Source organism: Cephus cinctus, unplaced genomic scaffold, assembly GCF_000341935.2.
Source record: "Cephus cinctus unplaced genomic scaffold, Ccin1 Ccin1_scaffold1588, whole genome shotgun sequence".
Taxonomy (NCBI): Eukaryota; Metazoa; Arthropoda; class Insecta; order Hymenoptera; family Cephidae; genus Cephus; species Cephus cinctus.
This window is the reverse complement of record NW_014333893.1, coordinates 320,527-340,329: the sequence shown is the minus strand read 5'-3', so window position 1 is coordinate 340,329 and position 19,803 is coordinate 320,527. Positions and strand designations below refer to the sequence as shown.

General features: G+C 38.7%; 4 protein-coding genes across 9 annotated transcripts; 2 read left to right on the top strand and 2 right to left on the bottom strand.

Annotated features, from left to right (window-relative positions):
* Positions 1-1,126: 1,126 nt before the first annotated feature.
* On the top strand, positions 1,127-9,738 carry LOC107273405 (acetyl-coenzyme A synthetase). 2 transcript variants are annotated; one of them, XM_015751564.1, is made up of 10 exons: positions 1,127-1,482; positions 2,158-2,373; positions 4,418-4,613; positions 4,697-5,094; positions 5,174-5,366; positions 5,429-5,584; positions 5,654-5,821; positions 5,882-6,071; positions 7,667-7,912; positions 7,993-9,738. In XM_015751564.1, exons 1-10 carry the CDS (start codon positions 1,361-1,363, stop codon positions 8,181-8,183), a joined length of 2,076 nt encoding a protein of 691 aa, XP_015607050.1. In that variant the 5' UTR covers positions 1,127-1,360; the 3' UTR covers positions 8,184-9,738. The 2 variants fall into 2 exon arrangements, with proteins under 2 accessions (XP_015607050.1, XP_015607051.1); XM_015751565.2 differs by lacking the exons at positions 1,127-1,482; positions 2,158-2,373 and adding an exon at positions 3,259-3,400.
* On the bottom strand, positions 6,067-7,627 carry LOC107273407 (enolase). The gene is made up of 3 exons (XM_015751570.2): positions 7,020-7,627; positions 6,702-6,947; positions 6,067-6,635 (listed from the first exon to the last, which is right to left on the bottom strand). Exons 1-3 carry the CDS (start codon positions 7,537-7,539, stop codon positions 6,091-6,093), a joined length of 1,311 nt encoding a protein of 436 aa, XP_015607056.1. The 5' UTR covers positions 7,540-7,627; the 3' UTR covers positions 6,067-6,090.
* A 230-nt stretch (positions 9,739-9,968) lies between the features above and the next one.
* Positions 9,969-12,044, top strand: LOC107273409 (inositol monophosphatase 1). Its single transcript, XM_015751573.2, has 6 exons — positions 9,969-10,178; positions 10,354-10,487; positions 10,662-10,921; positions 10,995-11,100; positions 11,176-11,327; positions 11,614-12,044. Exons 1-6 carry the CDS (start codon positions 10,119-10,121, stop codon positions 11,718-11,720), a joined length of 819 nt encoding a protein of 272 aa, XP_015607059.1. The 5' UTR covers positions 9,969-10,118; the 3' UTR covers positions 11,721-12,044.
* A 68-nt stretch (positions 12,045-12,112) lies between these two features.
* LOC107273403 (serine/threonine-protein kinase PRP4 homolog) lies at positions 12,113-19,411 on the bottom strand. 5 transcript variants are annotated; one of them, XM_015751561.2, is made up of 13 exons: positions 19,256-19,411; positions 18,507-18,677; positions 18,192-18,441; positions 16,962-18,110; positions 16,517-16,870; positions 16,361-16,446; positions 16,077-16,223; positions 15,856-16,009; positions 15,514-15,766; positions 15,095-15,333; positions 14,636-14,836; positions 13,237-13,312; positions 12,113-12,745 (listed from the first exon to the last, which is right to left on the bottom strand). In XM_015751561.2, exons 1-11 carry the CDS (start codon positions 19,333-19,335, stop codon positions 14,636-14,638), a joined length of 3,084 nt encoding a protein of 1,027 aa, XP_015607047.1. In that variant the 5' UTR covers positions 19,336-19,411; the 3' UTR covers positions 12,113-12,745; positions 13,237-13,312. The 5 variants fall into 5 exon arrangements, with proteins under 5 accessions (XP_015607047.1, XP_024946485.1, XP_015607049.1 ...); XM_025090717.1 differs by lacking the exon at positions 13,237-13,312; XM_015751563.2 differs by lacking the exon at positions 14,636-14,836.
* Positions 19,412-19,803: the final 392 nt, after the last annotated feature.

Sequence of the window (19,803 nt, the reverse complement as noted above, 5' to 3'; positions counted from 1 at the left end):
CGAATAGTCCCACTGATTAATTATTACACATGAATTTATGACTTCAGGTGCATTAGATCAGAGATTAAAAAGATTACAATAATCAGTCCTTGAATAACGATTGGCTTGTTTGTAGATTAGGATTGCAAAACATGTCCCTTCACTGAAAGCGACATTAACAATGACCATGTCCTTGATATTACAGCATATACACGACCATGAAGATTCTTATCAAGAGTTTATCAAGCATTTTCTCAAGCATTAATAAAACAATTTGCACATATCTATAGATGTAAATTTATTCCGTTACATTTTCCATTCTCTCTCTATGTCTCCTTTGCCATGAAGTCTAAAAATGTGGATGACCAGAATCATTTTCAGAATGTTCTTATTAAAATCCGTTTCATGTGACGTTTGAATTCTTAAAAATTTCCATTTTTTGAACTCCTACTAAAATCACTATCACCCAACAGAATCATCGGTCGCTCAATTATATCCTATTAGCTGAGAGATTAAAAGAAGAATAAAATAATCAAACGAATGACTAATCCCCAAAATAAAAGTATTAGCAGGCCATTCCAATAAATCTCTAATTAGTCAATCCGCTTTTCTTAATTCTTACGCAATACATCAATCTACCAGCTAATCGACTTTTCGCCGCAATACACAAGCTTCATTGATTTACAATTAGATCAAACCGTTATGTACGAAAGGTTATCCCTCCAATTTTGTTATCAAACGAGTAAGCAGGTTAGACCTCAATACGTGTATGTCCGGTGTAGAAATAGCCATTACGAATTACCGAAGACGTCAAGAAGTGTTTTGATTAAAGGAAATTTTAAGGACATAAGAACCGGAAGCTGACACATCTTTTGTGTTATAATACTATATTGCGAGCAACATAATAAATTCATCACCCAGAAAATATAATAAATATATTGTACACTATTGTTGGCATTATTGAACTGTCTCCCCAATTTTTTAGTTCTTCCTGTATGACATAAATAAATTCATAATTAATTTCTCTCTCTTTGATTCTCCGAATACTTTCACTGGCAGAGTGAGTGGAATACGAGACACGTGTATCGATTACGAGTCCTCTCCACCGACGCTTGCGAATCGGCGGCTGCTACGGCTCGATTGCTATGTCAGCGATCAGTCGTGCTTTGCCAGCCAACGCGGTGAGCACATAGCGGGTACGTCGTCGTAGATGCTGGCGTCTTCTAGTGAAAAATCAACCCTCCTGTCCTTCGTAATTCCTACCTTGTCATCCAAAGTGCATCCTCGCATCATTCAGTCCTCTGTCTCCATCGCTAATAGGAATCTAGGTTGAAGTTACCTAATTCGTCGTTTCGTCAAAAATCCTTTGATTGAATTTTATATGGACGGGGTGGCAAGTGCAGCAACTACGAAGATGGCCGACAGGACATACTACCCCAATCCTGAAGTATTCAGGAAGGCTCACTGCAGCAGTTTCGACGAATATAAAAAAATGCATAAGATGTGAGTTTATATTTGGAAGATACTCGTTTGATTTATGAATTTTTTTAAGTAATATTTTTACTGTATAATACTGTGCTACTATGTATTGTAGTCGGAGGATGATAGTTGCGCAGGATATGGTTGCTAGTACAGGATTCCGATGACGTTTTCATTCATCATTCATGGGATAGAGTTTGTTTGCAAGATTGTATTACGACTAATAACAGCTGCTCCTTCATACTTACTATAAAAGTCGATGGACTTTAGAAATAGTAACAGAATATTGATCCTCCGTGTCTCCCTGCAGGCACGAGCCCTACGACGTTAAGTAAATACAGTGAAGACCGCAGTTTTTCCCCTAAATTTTGACTATTTCAAGTGTTAACCGAATCACATTTTTTTTGTTCTATTCTCAAAATGTTCTTTTGTACTATGTATCGTTCAGGTAATCCTTTTCGTGTGTCAAGCTATTTTTTAAATATGACAAGTTACTCACCTTGAAAACGTAAAGTATAACGAAACTACTATAGTACGATAACGTCGATAAGATTCTTTATGTTGCTAAGGATATAACAATGCCATTGAAAAGAGAGGACGCAAATAATGAGAATATTTAACATTACATGAGCTACTATCGTCAACCTCAATTACGCAGACTGACTGAGCAAAGAAATACTATTGTCGACGTGTTTAAAGGTCTATCGAGGAACCAGCACAGTTCTGGGGAGAAATAGCCAAACAATTTCACTGGGAGACTCCGGCGAATCAGGATAATTTCTGCTCCTACAATTTCGACCGTACAAAGGGAGAAATCTTTATAAAATGGATGGAAGGTGCTACCACGAATTTGAGCTATAATCTTCTTGATAAAAACGTGCGGAATGGCTATGGTGATAAAATTGCTTTTTACTGGTAAGTTCTTGTTTTCGTTATTAATTTTTATAACTTGCATCTTATAGACAATTATTTATCATATCATAAGTATTAATAGCGAAATTGAAAATAGTATTCTGTCTCAAGGATAACGCAGTAATTAGATTTTTTTCTGCGAGACTAAAGCAAGCACTTTAAATTCTTTAGGAATATATTGTCAAAGTTCGAATGAAGTTTATCGTCACGTGGCCTTAGGACAGTCCGGGCGTGAATTTATTCGAAAGCGTGTCTCTCTTATACGGATAATAGGTAAATATTATGCCGTTCGCATACATTTTCTCAGTGACTGTTCGTCCAATAGAGAAACATATACTTGCGTATTGATGAAAGCAGACATTAATATCTATAATATGAGAACCGCTGTACCACGCGATTCATTATGATGCAAAATTCAGGAACGACGTGATGAACGCAAGTCATTGGTGGGGCAGAACGTTTCTTACTACAAAAAACTATTTTTACGAATTACTATCTTTTTCGGAAAATACAAAGAAAAATTGACTCATTTATAGAACAGGTAGATTGTTCTTAAGCAGAATACATTTTCTTATAGCTTGATCACAATTTTCTTGTACCGAATGTCGCTGAACGTTAACGATATCTTTGAACCACCCGTTATATTAAGTAGTGCCGAATAAACCACCAAGGTACTGGATCGACACCGTACAGCTGATTCGTTAAAAAATTTCGTGTGCTACCTAAAGATCGTTTCCTATTGGTCAGAATCTCGTGGCGCGACGCGTCGCGTGATTCTTCTAATGTCCGTTGCAGCTGGCGACACGACTAAATTCCAATCCTAACCTTCCTTACTTCTGTTCCTGCTTCCTGTCACTTTTACTTTTCTTTTTTTTTTATAATTCGCGATAGACTTCCGTGGCGATGTACTTGTCCTCGATAGATAACAAATCAAGGGTACTCGAAACATTTTGAAAGTAGATTAACAATGTTAAGGTTGCGAAGCAAAACAGATGGCGCGGTTTTCTCCATTATCCTGGTTCACTTTAAAGTGAGTAGTTTGATTCATCATTATAGTCTTGTTGACGATTACTTTTTTATGTGGTTTTGTCGTATGATCAAACCTAATATAACCGGCTTATTATCGTTGCTTTTTTTAAATAGCGTGATATCTTTATGTAATTACATGCGAATGGGACGTTGTAATAATTATTGATTAGGGCTGGTGAGCATTGAAGCGACAACATAACCCAGTACGAAAAGAAAGGAATGTATTACATAATTAAAATCGAATGTACGAAATTGCGACTAATTTTGTTTTGAAAAATGTACAATAGCAAATATTGGCTCCTTCTCTTTTTCCTTAATAAACTTTATCATTCGCCAGTATCTTGATGGGTGTTTTGTCTGCACGATAGCATGATAAGTACGTTTTTGTTGATACTTAGGAAATTAGTAATCTTTAGACTGCCTGGTGTTGGCCACTTATAATTATTATATGACCACTTTATTTCAGCAATAGACACGAAATTTAATAACTTCTTATCTGTCATTACTCTTTATCGAAGATACATGTTTAACGTTAAATAATTTTTTTTATCCACGTGACCCGGTCATGCTTCATTTCGGAAATGCTGGGAATTATAGTAATTTTATCTTTGCTGAGGGGTATCACGCTATTAAACTTTATCAGCAAGATATATTTCTTTCCTGAAAATTGTCGATCACGTGACCATAAAATCACATAAAAAACTGCTTAAGCCAAAAAAATCTGACATACGAGTCTTGAAGATTAGTCAGTGATTTTAAATAGGATTTTCATATGAGTCGAATTACAGGTCCTTGGGGAAATTATTGAAAATTGAGTTATGCAGTAAATATGAAAATTTGTCATTTGAAAGTGTTTGCTTACGAATACTTCCTTTGTACTTGACTTTTGACATTTTCTCGCAGACATTGGCCGACGTGCGTTTATCGATTCACCGCGAAGATGTAAAACTACTTATTGTGACGTCAACGTAAAGTCTATACGTCATATTCTTCTTTAAGCGTAACCGATTTTTTTCAGGGAAGGTAACGATCCAGAGGACTACTCACGGCTGACCTATAAGAAACTATTAGAAGAAGTCTGTAGGTTCGCTAATGTCTTGAAGACTAAAGGTGTGACCAAAGGTGATCGCGTTGCGATTTATATGCCGATGATCCTTGAGTTACCGATTGCTATGCTCGCTTGTACCAGAATAGGTGCCATACACAGTATAGTGGTAAGTGATAATAGTTCGATAGAAAATTCAATATTAGATACTTTTTGAAAAAGTCTAATATTCCGATTTCTTTTTGAATTCAGTTCGCAGGCTATTCCTCGGACTCTTTAACCGAGAGGATATTGGATTGCAAAGCGAAGGTTCTGATCACAGCCGACGGAGTCTGGAGAGGCGAGAAGCTCCTTTTGCTGAAGAACATTGCCGACGAGGCTCTGGATAAAGTGAAGCAGCATGACCACGAAGTGGAGACGTGTATCGTTGTGGGTCATCTCGAGAGGGTCAACGGTCCACCTACCAGAGCAACTCATACGACCAATGGAGTTAATGGTACCAATGGTAACAAATCTGAATCATCTGCTAAAGAAATTTCGTGGACCGAAGGCCGTGATTTTTGGTGGGACAAGTTGATGGATGACGAAGAACCCAGCTGTTATCCCGTCTGGATGGCTGCTGAAGATCCGATCTTCATGCTGTATACTAGGTAACTGTTTACTTCTTCAGGAGGAATTGATTAATGAATATTTAAAAAATGTTTTAATTGCAATTCTGGAAATGCTCAGTGGTTCTACTGGAAAGCCTAAAGGAGTCCTCCACACCACTGCAGGATATCTTATCTATGCGGCTACCACGTTTAAGTACGTCTTTGATTACCATCCTGGTGATGTTTATTGGTGCACGGCAGACGTTGGTTGGATCACAGGTCACACCTATGTTGTGTACGGACCTTTAGCTAATGGAGCTACTTCCGTATTGGTGAGTCAACATTGCACTTTATCCAAGGAGCAAGTATCACTTATTATTCTCTCTAATGTCAGTTTGAAGGTACACCTTTCTATCCTGCGAATGACAGGTACTGGTCTGTCATTGACAAGTACAAGGTTAATCAATTCTATACTGCACCGACTGCCATCAGGTCCCTCATGAAGTTTGGTGACGAATTAGTGACCAAGCACAATCTCAGCTCGCTCAGAGTAATTATTTATAATTATTAAAATTCTTTTCTTTTTTTGGAACGTCCGTCATGATATTTGGTTACGCAGGTTCTTGGATCCGTGGGTGAACCAATCAATTCCGAAGCTTGGCTGTGGTTTTACAACATCGTCGGCCATGGTAAATGTAGCATCGTAGACACTTTTTGGCAAACGGAAACGGGTGGTCACGTGATAACGCCACTCCCCGGTGCTACGCCAATGAAGCCGGGATCAGCGGTAAGTTCATGTTCGAATGAAATGTGCTTGAGGATATGTAAATATATTTTTTGCTTGCAGACGTTTCCGTTCTTTGGCGTTTTGCCGGAACTCATCGATGAAGACGGAACTCTTATCGAAGGCGAGGGCGAAGGATATCTCGTCTTCAGCAGACCTTGGCCGGGAATGATGAGAACTCTCTTTGGGAATCACGAGCGTTTTCAGAATACTTATTTTGATCGGTTTCATGGATATTATTGTACAGGCGATGGTAAGTGTTATCGGCTTGTTTATTTGGATAAAGGATTTCGGAAATTATTTCCAGCATATTTAGCATCTTTACCCATCTCTTCCTCGATTCGGAGTATTTGATTGTACTTGGCGTTCCTCTCGCTTCTACACGGTGCACCAGCCTTGAATTGCTTAACTGAAAGGCCAACAGCAAGATCGGCTACGAAGGTGTCTTCCGTTTCTCCATAACCAGCAGTAACCATGCTGCTCCATCCGCTTATTTTCGCTATTTTATGACAGTTAATGGCTTCGGTTATTGTACCAGCTTGTGAAAGTCTTATCAGAAGACAGTTGGCTGATCTTCTTTCTATGGCTTCTTGAACACGCTCGATATTCATGGCCGTCAGATCGTCAGCAACGATCTGGATCGGTTGATTACTCAACATGGGCCAGCCGTCCCAATCTTCCTGATCGAATGGATCTTCGATCGACACGATTATTGGAAATTCTGTGAGATATTCGACGTACTGATCCTTCAGTGCTTCCGCTTCAAGGTAATCGTCAGGATCAGAGTCTTCGGTCTTGAACGCCATATCGTACTGACCTGGATATAAAGAAATTTGATCATTTTTTTGTTCATCAGACTATTTTCAATTATAAGACATCTGACCATCCTTGCAGAACGACGTAGCTGCCATGTCTAAAGCGATTTTGATCTTCCCATCATAACCAGTTGCTTTAATCGCTTCATTGATCAAGTTCAGAACTTCCTTATCGTCTTCCAGCTCTGGAACAAAAGCTCCTTCGTCATTTACTGAAAGTGGAGTTTTGGTGTCTTGCTGTTCAGCGATTGATTTCTCAATCGTGCGATACACTTCTGTCCCCATTTTCATAGCATCGGCAAAGCTCTCTGCACCTTGAGAATTATGAAAATTTTTGTTATGAATTGACACTTACGAAATGCTGTATACGCTGTTGGTAGTACTACCTGTGGGCATGATCATAAATTCCTGACAGGGTAAAGGATTGGGCGCGGCTTTTCCGCCGCTGATCACATTGAAAGCTGGCACAGGAATATAAAGTTCGCCATTATCTGCCAATTCAGCGATGTATTTGTAAAGAGGCAAGCCTCTTTTAGCTGCTCCGGCTTTGCAACAAGCCGTGGAGACTGCCAAGATGGCGTTTGCTCCCAGCTTGGACTTGTTCTCCGTCCCATCCAATTTGATCATCAGGTTGTCGATTTCTTGCTGCTGGCAGACATCAAATTTCGTTTTAATGATTTCCGGTCCGATTATATTGTTCACCATGTCCACGGCTTTAAAGACTGAACGTCCGTTATACGCTGCTTCGTTGCCATCTCTTAGCTCGACGGCTTCGTTTGGATTTGGCGTTAACGTGCAAGGAACTGATGATCTCAGGAGACCGATATCCGTTATCAGGTCGACCTCCAGTGTGGGATCACCACGAGAATCGAAAATCTGTCTCGCTTTGATTTTCTGAATTGGCATTTCTAGGTTATAATATCTGAATGTGAATACTGATATACCAATAATTTTGTATAATTTGAAAATGAACGAAATTCTCAATAGACTCTCAAATGACAATCGGCACACAATAAAAAAATTTTGTTTTCAGGTGCCAAACGTGACGCCGATGGTTACCTTTGGGTAACCGGACGTATCGATGACATGTTGAACGTTTCTGGTCACTTGATGTCCACAGCGGAAGTCGAAAGTGTCTTGACAGAGCATGATTCCGTAGCTGAAGCTGCTGTAGTGAGTAAGCCTCACTCGGTAAAGGGTCAATGCCTTTATTGTTTCATTACGCCCAACGAAGGACACGTTTTCAATAAACAGCTGCAGGATGAACTGAAGAAGAAAGGTAAAATCTATTTCTTCGGATTATATATTCTTTATTGTTCTTGATTTTTTATAATAAGGATATAAACTTTCGAATTACAGTGCGCGAGAGGATCGGTGCCTTCGCTCAACCGGATGTGATCCAACATGCTCCAGGTTTACCGAAGACGAGATCTGGTAAGATCATGCGACGCATTCTCAGGAAGATAGCCGTCGGCGACAAAAATGTCGGCGATATATCAACATTGGCTGACGAGGCGGTAGTGGATCTATTATTCCAGCTCAGGCCCTAAATTCAACTTAGGATATTCTCTAGTCTTACGGTAAAGGCAGCGCACAGTCACATCCGGTAGCAGAATATTCGTGCTTTTATAGATGCGGAAGGCAACCATGCTCACTTTCCACTATTTTACGTATATTATTTAATTATAACCTGAGGTGAACTTCGAGAGGGCAGAAGTGACCGTTCCTGTTATTTTAAAGAAAATCCACACGGGCTGGGTCTTGTTTTAATTTATCTTGCGATTACAAGTAATAATACACGAGACTCCTGGTCGTAACTCTTTTTTTTTTTAATTAAGCAATGATTGGCCGATTCACGTGTTTTCGGCATGTCCATTTTCGGTCACCGTTTTCGTTTTGTCATCAGTCATATTTCATACATGCCCAACTGCACATTTGTTAAACGAAGTCAAGGGAAAGGGCAAAGTACTAATATAAAATAAAAATGAAAAGGTGGGTACAAAAAGAAAGAGAAAAAAAACCGTCCTTCACGGTCGACTTTACACGCTTGTTGCGTCATTACGCATAAAGACGATATTACATTCGCAACGAAAGTACACTTGTATACTTTAGATGATTTTATTTTCATGCAAGAAAATTGCTCCTGTGCCATACGAGTACTTTAAGTGTCTACGCATGCGTAGATATAGATTCGCGCTTGCTAATTGACCGTCTTCTGTATATAGAATGTAATGGCGAACAACACTCATCTAGCGTCGCGGTTCTACTAGTTATTTATAATTGAATTGAACGTTAAAAATTGTAAAATTGATTAGATTATCAGACTGGTGTCTATGAAATTTTATTTTCCTGCTATCGCTACTAGCGTAGGAGGATTTTAAGATCGTAACTGGGAAAGCATGATAAGGAAAAATTAATGCACTAGGGAGCATCACGCTATACTGGTACCATAACTAAAAATAGAGCTTAATTTATTTTTTCGGCGTTCAATTCTTAGAGTTGAAAAGTCGAGTGGGTTAATTTACGACTAAGCGCACTGGCTTACATTATTTACGTACACGCATAGACGCGCAGAAAATTATTATATATTATAGTTTTTTTGGCCAATTGGGCGAACAAGCTGAAGGGGGAAGGGAAGGAGGAGGATGAATGTGTGAAAATATTAAAACGTTGAAAGTAACACTGATACTGTGATGGCGATCGCATAATTCAAGTGGATGTCTCTACTAATAAACGCCTGAGAATATAATGAATGTTAAAGAATAAATTATAAAGATGAAATATACATATATAAATATATATAAATTAAGTAAATTATGTATACGTGTAACGTACCTATTAGATACAACACGTGTGTACTTGAAGAGACATAAGAAACTCATCGATCTAAAATGAATCTTGGATCGAGTCGCATACATATCATTCCTCGTGGAACAAATTAAATATAGGTGTGATATAAGAAATATGTATATGTATATATGTTGAAACGCATAATTCTGTTAAACCATTTCCAAAGCCTCTTATTATTAAAATTTCCATCCCCACAATTGAATGTTCTCAAATGTAACTTTTCAGATTCAATTGATTTTACTTTGTTAACCTTAATATATTATCTACACTATTGATTGGTATCTGTTAGTACTATATTTTTATTTCTGGGTATACAAATTTTATTTAATAAAATTAATATGCTCTCTAAAAGCGTGTGATAAATAAAGTTTCTTCTGGACAAGAAAGAAAAAGTTGTACTATTTCGGTCGACAGATGAAATTTGTTCGTCGCGCGGAGAGCAGGGGGAGGGATTGGGATATCAGCTGATAAAAATAATGCCGGTATGGCAGTCGCCAGTCAGGATGGTCACGATCTCACGATAGTCAGTCAGTTCGCACGAAGCGACTGCTGAATGCGTGCCAGTATTTGTAGCGTCGCTTGACGCTGAGAGTTGTTTAGGTTTTGAAGAAAATTCTACCGAGAATCTTACAAAGATGTCGCAACTCGATGCATACTACGAGGTCGTCTTATCGTTGGTTCAGGAAGCTGGTGCGGTATGTACAAAACTTGTGATAGTTGATTGCATCATAAAATTCCATTACTTTTTCCAATGCCCGTGATAACTGACAGGTTCGCTTGCTGTGAGCCGAAGTATTGATTTTGCCAATCACCAGGCCGACATTCTCGCCGTACAGAAATCTCATGCATTGTTATTTATTTTTCCTTTAGGTTATCAGAGACAAGATCAACAGGCCAAAGGATATTATGACAAAATCCTGTGACATTGACCTTGTAACTGAATCTGATCAGCAGGTGGAGAAGCTTCTGATAGATGGTCTCTCCTCGAAGTTTGCTGATCATAAGTACGGCTTTTATTTGAGCACGACGACCAAGATGGTCTATTAATTAAACTTTATTGACTTAGATTTAAATCTGTTACTGTTGCTTATATGGGCGAACGTAATTGGTTAGCAAGACAGAAAATGTCTGATTAAGGCGGGAATTTGAAAGGCGATTAAATAATTTCGTATTTGTAGATTCATCGGGGAGGAGAGCAGTAGTCCCGGGGAAAAAATTGAATTGACAGACGCACCTACGTGGATCATAGATCCCATAGATGGTACCATGAATTTCGTTCATGGTCTACCCCACACTTGTGTCTCTATAGGACTTTTGATCGATAAGGTACCAGAAATCGGTATCGTCTACAATCCTATTTTGGAACAATTGTTCACTGCTAGAAGAGGTCAAGGAGCATTCTTAAATAATTCACCGATTCACGTTTCCAATCAGAAAGGTTATAATCTTATCCGTAAAAGTGTCACGATATCCTTACCTTCATGCATTCATAAAAATCCTTATTTTCGCAGAATTATCAAAAGCGTTAATAATGTTGGAGATGGGTACGAGTAAAGATCCTGAAAAAATGAAAATCGTCATGGAGAATCTTCACGTCCTGACACCACAAGTTCATGGGTACTAAAATTTAAAAGAATAAAAATGATTTGAACTCTATCTAAAATGAATCAATAATTTTTTTTATCACGGCAGCTTGAGAGCTCTTGGATCAGCAGCATTGGATATGTGCATGGTAGCTCTGGGTGGAGCTGATGGTCATTTTGAATTTGGAATCCATGCCTGGGACATTGCAGCTGGTGATTTGATTGTCAGAGAAGCTGGTGGTATCTGCATAGATCCAGCTGGTATGTCAAGTTTGAAAAATGTTATAGATATAAAAATTGTTGATAGCGGTTATCTTATATGGTATATATACCTCACACATCACAAATAAGACGCGAAGGTCTATTCGGATACGTAATTTTCCCCTTTAACGGAATAATATTGAGTGTTTTCCTGCATAAGGCGTACGAGATTCATAGATGTCAGAAAATCGAGAAATCCAAGCAATGAGTCTAGTTCCCCTGAATTGTCTGAGTAGTCCCCTTGACCTAAGAAGGTACCTTGACAATTCCATTTTTTTTATCTTAGGTGGACCACTCGATCTTATGAGCAGAAGAGTTCTGTGCGCCGCCACCACAGAACTAGCCCAGGAACTCGCAAAATCCTTAATTCAGTATTATCCGGAACGAGATTAATCTTTTGTAATCTCTAGTGAGTCATAATGACTCGTTATAAAGAGTGTGAATTTTCGTACTGGTATATCAATTAAATTTGTCGAGATGCTCCTGTGTACGTAATTGTATTATGTTGTTTAACGTTGGTCCAGAAATGCCAATAGAATGTCTTGATGATACATACGTGTTCTACAAGGATACGAATATTTTTGTAAAAAGAAATATGCGATATCATATCCATTATTTATTGTATTAACTCTATTTCCATATGATGGATGTTACTGCCGAACATTAATTGAATATATGTATCTCAACCTGCGTTAAATAAACATACTGTATCTACTACTACTGTTTCCAATAATTTCTAAAAAGTACTTAAAAGAGGATTTGGTGTAAATAATCGAACTCCTTCATTCAGTAAAATAAGAGAGGAAAAGATTTATTCTGAAAATCCTCGATGACAGTATTCCAGGCAAAAATTTCTACCAACAGCATCCGTCCACTTGATTAGGCAGTGTGGAGGAGTAGCAGTAACATTGATTTAGTTCTCCATCGAAATTCATATCCAGTAGTTAGAAATCTCTGATGACCGAATCCACATGAAAATCTGAAAGCTCAGAACGTCATCGATTAAATCGTACCCAATTATGATTCAGGTCCATTCCACTTTCGTTACAGTGAATTCGCGTGAATATTTAAGAAATAAATAATAAATTTTTCATTAACGAAGCATCCTGTAACGCGTAGAACAAACCTGATCGCCGACTTAAGGGCCACGTCCCACCATTGTATTTCTTTATCACTTAATAATTATCTTACCTGTCGTGCGCGTTCTTACTTACCAAAGCAACTTGCAGGCAAAACGTTCCATCGAATTGGCCTGAACAAACCTGTGTGTGGTGACATCAATATAGTTAAATCAGTCTGTGGAGCCGAAGTAGTCGAGAATCTGTCGTTCTACGTGGGTGTGTGAGAAGAAGAGGTAGGTGCAGCTCTTAGCCCTTTTCTCCTTGATCTTCCATTGCCTCCCCTCCTCACAGGGAGGGCTACAAGTGAAACATTACCAAATTCCCAATTAGAAAGAGGTCCACTCGTACGGGGATGGTTGTGTCATTTTTTTTACTCTTTTCATTTCTTTTTCTCGTTTTAGTTTATATTTTCATTGTTTCTTTTGACTTTTGCCTCTTGAAACAAGGAATTGTCAGAACACAGGAAGTGTTTATAGGAGGTCAAGAGGGGTGACATACGAATGCGAATAATCTCAATAGCTTTGATCGGAATATTCTTTAAATAAAAGAACAGGGCTCGATCGAGTGAAAGAAATTTAAGAATTCATATTTCAAGGGAAAATAATGATTTTCCATGTGAAATCTTTGTGCAACAACAGTGAGTGATTTGATAAGGTTGTGGAGACTCGAAGAGTATGAGAGGAGAGGGGGCGAGGCTTGGTATCGTTATTAAATGTATCTCTCGATTATTTGGTTAAGTTTGAAATACGGATATAATAAATATCCCATAAGGCAGTCCCCATGAATACCTTGCAACGGGAACAGCGCTAAAGGCCCTTGTAAGGTCCGGCCGCACTTAACGACGATTTTGAATCGAAGACTCATCTGAAACATAAGCAGCCTCGTACAATTGTGCTACGTTTAGAAAGTGTCTACCGTGAACCATTTTTTTTTTTCGTTTTCGCTTGACTTTATATATCAGTCGCACTCGTATAAACAGCATTGACGATCCCTACTTTTTCTGAACACTCATGAAGATATTTTGTGGTTTAACAAGTAGGAAGGAGCATCAGTGCTGCTTAGCCTGGCGAAGATACCAATTCTGCACGAAACTTCTATACAGGGATATTCGACTGAAACGTTTTGTATTAGTGGAACTTAATCAAGTTATTTTTCTGATTTCAAATCAATCGGTCCAACGACAGATGTCAAGTTTTAACTGTAAGTTTCAGTTGGATAACCTCGTACTTGGTTTTACAATTGTAACTCTGGCAGAGGCCAATTTCATTATCAGAAAGAGTGCAGGGCTTTGATTTTTGTTTGTAAAGCTGCTTCGTTGTATCGGCGCTGTCGTTGTTGCTGCATATTCACTTTTTCCTTTCTTTTTCAAGTATGTGTTCTTTTATTTCAACTACAGTTCTATTTGCTATACAATTTTTTTTCTTGTTAGTACACCAAATTTCTCGTCGCCAGACCCATCCAACTGAAGTCATGCCGTGTACGTTGTCGACTTAAAAAGAATAAGAAACCTAACGAAAGAAAGAAAATAGAACTTCCCTTTGTTATCTTTATGTTGTTCCGTTCTATATACCTTGTGCCTCGGCAATAATTATCGTGAAGAATTTTACAATTTCACAAGTATTGTTACCGGCTACTCGCCATCGGGTAGATACGTTACCGTATAATTAGTAATGAATTATGACATAATAAGTTATAAGAAACATTATTGTAAGGAAGTCGCGTCATAATTACGACAATTCTGAAAAAAATACTATGTACGATTATGCTATTGTACCTTTCGTCATATCGTGCGGAAAGCGGCGAGCTTGCGATCACGCACGTCAATCTTTTTCTCATGAATCTTGAAAAAAAAATGTTTTTTATTTAATTCCTTAATTCCCTCTACTTATATTCAGCGTTTAAATCGAAGATAGGAAACGGAGAATCGGTGTTTTCGTTTCATCCTGCTAACAGGTAAGATTCGCTAGGCAATAAGGAGTCAACGGGATCGTAGATCGCCTCTTTCCGATAAAACGAATATATATTTCACTCAAAACTTTCTTTCATTTAATCAGAGAGACCCCGCGTATCGCGCTATAAGCTTAGGTGTTTGGTAGCATTCAACGAATCGTTAGCGGCTGTGCTAATTAAAATATAAAGTTATGTCAATGAAATCTCCGACGAGGAAGGTCCCCGGGGTGGGGTTACCTATATTTTTTCTTGTATAAATGGATGCGCCAGGGCGTGGTTCACCGTTATTCTCTTGCCTGCATCCAGCATCAGCGTTCTCTCTAGCAGATCCTTCAGCTGCGCGACCTTCCGGTTTTGCTCAGGAGGTAAGGAATTACCACCAAGCTCAGCGCTGATATCACGACTCGCGGAAAGGGTCGACATTACTACGACCTTCTCCTATAACACACGTGGCAGGACCTCTTTCAGATTGAGAAACATCACGAGGCTCACTAACGACGATTTTCCGTTCTCTCGTTTCTCTTCTCTTTTCATTTTATTTTTTTTTATGATACATTAGACGCGCACGTAAGACTCTACGTGGCGAGAAACATTCGGTATTGACACTTACCGCGCATCCCACTTCCATCGTGGGAAAATTTGCGTTACGGTCGCCGAGGTTAGAGAGATAATGAAACATTGGTAGTGGTTACTTACCCGCTCGGTGACTTTATCGACCTCGTGGTAGAGGAAGTTGCAGTTAGTGTCAAAATGTTGGTCCTTGAACGTGCCCTTCCTAATCAGTTTGTTAGGCATTTTGCCCTTCAGGTCCATGAAGAACTTTAGCATCTGGTTATTCGTCTTCCCCGAGAACATGATCTTTCCAGTGTACAATTCGTATATGGTACAGCCCACGGACCACATGTCAATGCCAAAATCATAGGGTATACCAAGAACTAGAAAATATCTATGTTACTTTCAAAATCGGAGCAAGGTGTCTACACAATTTCTTTTTCCTTCACTTTTCGTACATAAGCGCGCAACAAAAATAAAGTCGGCTCTATCTTTTCCATGAAACACAGTTATAATCAAGGTATAATGAATTATGTAAGATCCAAAAAAAAAATAATACTTACTGATTTCAGGGGCACGATAAAACCTTGATACGAGGTACGGCGTTATTTCATTTTCATGCGCGTGAGAGGCTGAGCCAAAGTCGCAGAGCTTTAATACTAGTTTGCTTTCGCTGACTAGAATATTGTCCGGTTTAATGTCGGCGTGCAATATATTTGCGCGTTTCAGCAATTTCAACGCCAGGAAAAGCTGCTGGGTATACGACCTTACCGCTTTTACGTGCAGGCCCACATCTTTACCGTACTTTTTCAAAACCTGGAATATGAAAATGAAATTAGTCGCGATATCAGAAGTTTGAATGGTCGCAGGCAGAATCTTTTATGCGTAAAAAGTGAAATTCATACTTCTCTTAAATTCATAGCTAGTGGTTCGAAAACCATACACAAGTGATTCTTGTGAAAAAAGTGCCTAAATAAACGCAGGCAGTGAAAACGATCCTCCGGATCGGCGTCATTCAATTTCCTAAGAATTTCTAGTTCCTTGAGACCTGTCTTATGCCTAGAAAAAAATTGAATAAGACAATAGATTCTGAGAATTTTATGTCTGCAATGCCGAGTCAACATACATTATTTCATTGTTTCGTATAATCTTGACTGCCACGTCAAGATTTCCTCGGGCGCTGTCCCTGGCTCTGACAACATTACTGAAGACACCTTGTCCAGTGTAGCCATAAACTATGTAACGTGAATCTAAGGTTTCTCCAACGCGGACTCTAAAAAGAAAAAAAAAAAAAAAAAAAAAAAAAAAAAAAAAAAAAAAAAAAAAAAAAAAAAAAAAAAACAATAAAGTTGCAGAATCTTATCTAAAGTTGAGAATCGCGTATTGATCACAAGTAAAAGGAACACAAACCGATAATATCCTTCAGCATCGTCCCAGTTATCCGTTAAACTGGGATTGTCTGGACCACCGGGTCGCTTTCCTTCGACAGTTGGGCTCTAAGGAAAAATCGATAGTACATATATTGCAAAGATCAATGAACAGCGAATGCAGAAAATCTTGACCTACACTGAAATCCGCAGGATTATCGATTTCAGCAAACATATCCCACTCGTTAGCCTTTTTGGGATTTTGCTTGTCCTCCAGTTTTGGTTTTTCAATGATTCTTAAATCTTCCAGCTTCTCAGATTCCTCCGTCGACGGGGCATCCTCGAATCTCGATTTCCTCTTCTTCACAGGCTGCGGGGATTTTGCTTTTTCTGGCAGTGGTGGAGTATGACTCTCCGAGGTAGATTCGTTATTGTTTGAGGCAATTTCTACGGATTTCTGTGATACGTTCGACTGACTTTCCGAAGGAGGTGAATGTGTTACGGCATTTAAGTCAGCCGACATATTCGAATCCTCGTTAGGACCTCCTAATCTCTAAACAAAAGAAAATTACAAAGAAAGTATCATCCGATTCTTTATTTTGCTCTTAAAGTCTGAATAAAGCATAAAAGTGGCCCTAACTCACTTTTAGTAGTTCTTCTCTTTGTTTTCTTCGACGCTCGATAATGGCCTCTTCGTCTTCCTCTTCCTCAATATCAATATCCTTGATATCTTCTTCACTGGAGCTTTCGGAACGTTCAACCTTCAAGCCTTCCGATAGAGAATCCTTGTACTTATCATTACGTTCCCTCTTACCATTTTTCTCACGATCCCTGTCAAAGTCTCTTCCGTGCCGATCACGATCTCGATCCCTACGGTTTCTAGATAAGGATCTGGACCTTCTGAACCGATCATTACGATCTCTATCCATTCTGCTTCTCATGGGACTTCGTGATCGTCTCATGCTTCGGGAACGTTCTCGCTGTCTTTCCTGATTTCGGCTATCCCTACGATCACGATTGTCCTGTCTGTCTCGACTTCCAGGTCTTTCACGAGTCATGTGACGATCACGACTCGTGTGACGTTCTCTGCTGTCACGTTTGTCACGACTAGCATTACGATCCCTACTGGTTGGTCTCTCACGACTGCGACGCTCGCGACTTCCATGACGATCTCCTCTACCACTATCGACACCATCCCGACTGTCGCGTTTTATTGCACGCTGACGAGAGTCAGAGCGGGCATCTCCTGATTTTGAGTCATTTCGTGATGTCGAGTTGTGACGATCTGATTCTCGTTTACGTTCATCTTCTCTTCGATCGTGTTCCCTTTTACGCACCTCCTCACGTTTCGATACTTCCTTGCGTCTCTCTTCTTCTAGTCTCCTTCGTGAATCATCCCTTCTTGAATCTTCCTTTGGTCTTTCGACGACTTTACGTGTCTGTCTGTCATCCCTTTTAACATCATCCCTCTTCACGTCATCCCTACTACGCACTTTGTCATCTCGTCTTCTTTCGGATTCTCTACGTTTGTCTTTTGGTTCCTCGCGACTCCTTCTGTCTCGTGTCATGTCGACGACGACACGTCTTTCGATTTTGGAAATCTTTTTACGCTCTCTGCTGCCCGATCTGCTTCTTTGACGCTTTTTACGAGTTGCGCTGTCATCACCACTGTCGTCTTCCACTAGAATTACGTCAGGGGTTTCAGATACCTTTACCACTTCTTGTTCTGGTTCTTTTCCCTCCTTGTCAGATTCGTCTGAGAGATATTGCACTAAACATGCTTGCAGTCGTTCCTGTGCGTACGAATATATTTATGAGGATAAAGTATCTCTAAAATTTACACACCACGATAACGATGATACATAATATCGTACCTTTTGTTTCATTAGCTCTTCGAGATCAATATCGTCTTCTATAATTGTACAATCTACTTCATCCGAATCCAAATCAACTAATTTTTCATCATCGCTTTCCTCGGTAGACACTATTTCTAACTGAGAATTTGCCACTTTTCCATTTACATCAGCCTCTTTATGAATTACACGAGGTACAGTTTTGTCATCAACAGAACCATTCTCATTATCCCTTTCTTTTTTAGGACGTTTATGTTTCTTATGTTTCTTCCTAAAAGAAAAAAAAGGTCACTAACTGTCAAATCTGATGCTATCTTTTATAACAACTGCATATACCTTTCTTGCCGATCAACTTTTATATCCTCTTTTTCAATTATTTTATCTTTTTTATGTTTATGATGCTTGTGTTTCCTTTTCTTCTTCTTTTTTTGATCTCCTAGCATATCGGACTCAGAATCTATCTCTACCAGATCCTTCTTTGAGTCCAAACACTCTAAGTCGGAGGTGCTAAAAGAATTTGGTGCATTTAAAATCGATCTCCTAATCATAACTCATTAATATGGACTAAATGTACTTGAAGAAAATCTCTTATAAAAAAAAAAATTGGAGTATTCTCAATATCTAAATAATTGAACATAATCTTTGAGTCATACGTAGATAATACTCTTGTACCAATAATGCTGAATATATCATTCTGTAGCAAACATCGTATCAAAAAAGAAGTAAACTTTAAGAAACTCACAAACACAAAAATATCAGCTTAAATTTATAATGAGAACTAAATGATCATGAATGCATATACATACAAGGCAACGCGTTAGGTTAAATTCACGAAATCCTGAGTATACTATTTGCAAAGTAATTACTAAATATAAATCCAACTCTAGCATTTTTATTAAATAACTTTGATATGTTATTTTTATCGTTTCAGTGTACTGAAATAAATAATTGAGCCACTTTCTCAATGAGTCCAAAATATAAACAGGTCTTATATATTCCTTGTCCAAATTCTCTTTATTTTATAGACAAATAATTGTTCCTTTTTAAACGGATGTTAGGCAGTAATAAAAATGAAGTCGACTTACCCCATAGTAACTTTTGTCAATTGGAAAACAGAACAAGCAACAATTTCAGTTAACTCACAACGCAACACATACGATTGCATACGATAATTCCTCGGTAGGCAGCCATCTTAGCCGCTGGTCTCGCTCCTAAGCATGACGTTTCTCGCTTCGAGATTTATCGATTATCGCATTTTTGCTCGATTTATATATACTTCCGGACTTCCGGTTAATGTCACTTTCCTCGTTTGAGTTTCAAGATGTTTTCGCGTTTTGAACTATTAGTTATTACGATTATTGCAAATGTTAAAAAGAAGTGCAGTGCTATTCGAAATAACGAACGGGAAAACAATGTCGTTATATTAATAGATTCGGTGGCATGACGTTCGAGCCTATGATGTTTCTTTTTAATGTGAAAATTAACTCCGATCCTTGGTGAGTGTTATAGGGCAAATCTATTTCAGTTGTTTTCGAGGGACAAAAGATGTCGAGCAATGCAGATTATTGGTAAGTGCATTACTTATTGACGAATAGATCTTGCTGGTTTATAACTTTACCATCGAGACGCAAAT

Coding starts and splice junctions, on each gene's coding strand:
- LOC107273407 (XM_015751570.2), bottom strand. CDS start 7,539: ATGCCAATTCAGAAAATCAAAGCGAGACAGATTTTCGATTCTCGTGGT. Junction 6,948..7,019: donor ATTTATGATCATGCCCACAG/GTAGTACTACCA, acceptor ATAATTCTCAAG/GTGCAGAGAGCTTTGCCGAT. Junction 6,636..6,701: donor TACGTCGTTCTGCAAGGATG/GTCAGATGTCTT, acceptor CTTTATATCCAG/GTCAGTACGATATGGCGTTC.
- LOC107273409 (XM_015751573.2), top strand. CDS start 10,119: ATGTCGCAACTCGATGCATACTACGAGGTCGTCTTATCGTTGGTTCAG. Junction 10,922..10,994: donor TCACGTTTCCAATCAGAAAG/GTTATAATCTTA, acceptor TTATTTTCGCAG/AATTATCAAAAGCGTTAATA. Junction 11,328..11,613: donor TATCTGCATAGATCCAGCTG/GTATGTCAAGTT, acceptor TTTTTATCTTAG/GTGGACCACTCGATCTTATG.
- LOC107273405 (XM_015751564.1), top strand. CDS start 1,361: ATGGACGGGGTGGCAAGTGCAGCAACTACGAAGATGGCCGACAGGACA. Junction 2,374..4,417: donor GATAAAATTGCTTTTTACTG/GTAAGTTCTTGT, acceptor GATTTTTTTCAG/GGAAGGTAACGATCCAGAGG. Junction 5,367..5,428: donor ATGGAGCTACTTCCGTATTG/GTGAGTCAACAT, acceptor CTCTAATGTCAG/TTTGAAGGTACACCTTTCTA.
- LOC107273403 (XM_015751561.2), bottom strand. CDS start 19,335: ATGCAATCGTATGTGTTGCGTTGTGAGTTAACTGAAATTGTTGCTTGT. Junction 16,871..16,961: donor AAAGAGAAGAACTACTAAAA/GTGAGTTAGGGC, acceptor TCTTTTGTTTAG/AGATTAGGAGGTCCTAACGA. Junction 14,837..15,094: donor TCGATAAAGTCACCGAGCGG/GTAAGTAACCAC, acceptor CGTGTGTTATAG/GAGAAGGTCGTAGTAATGTC.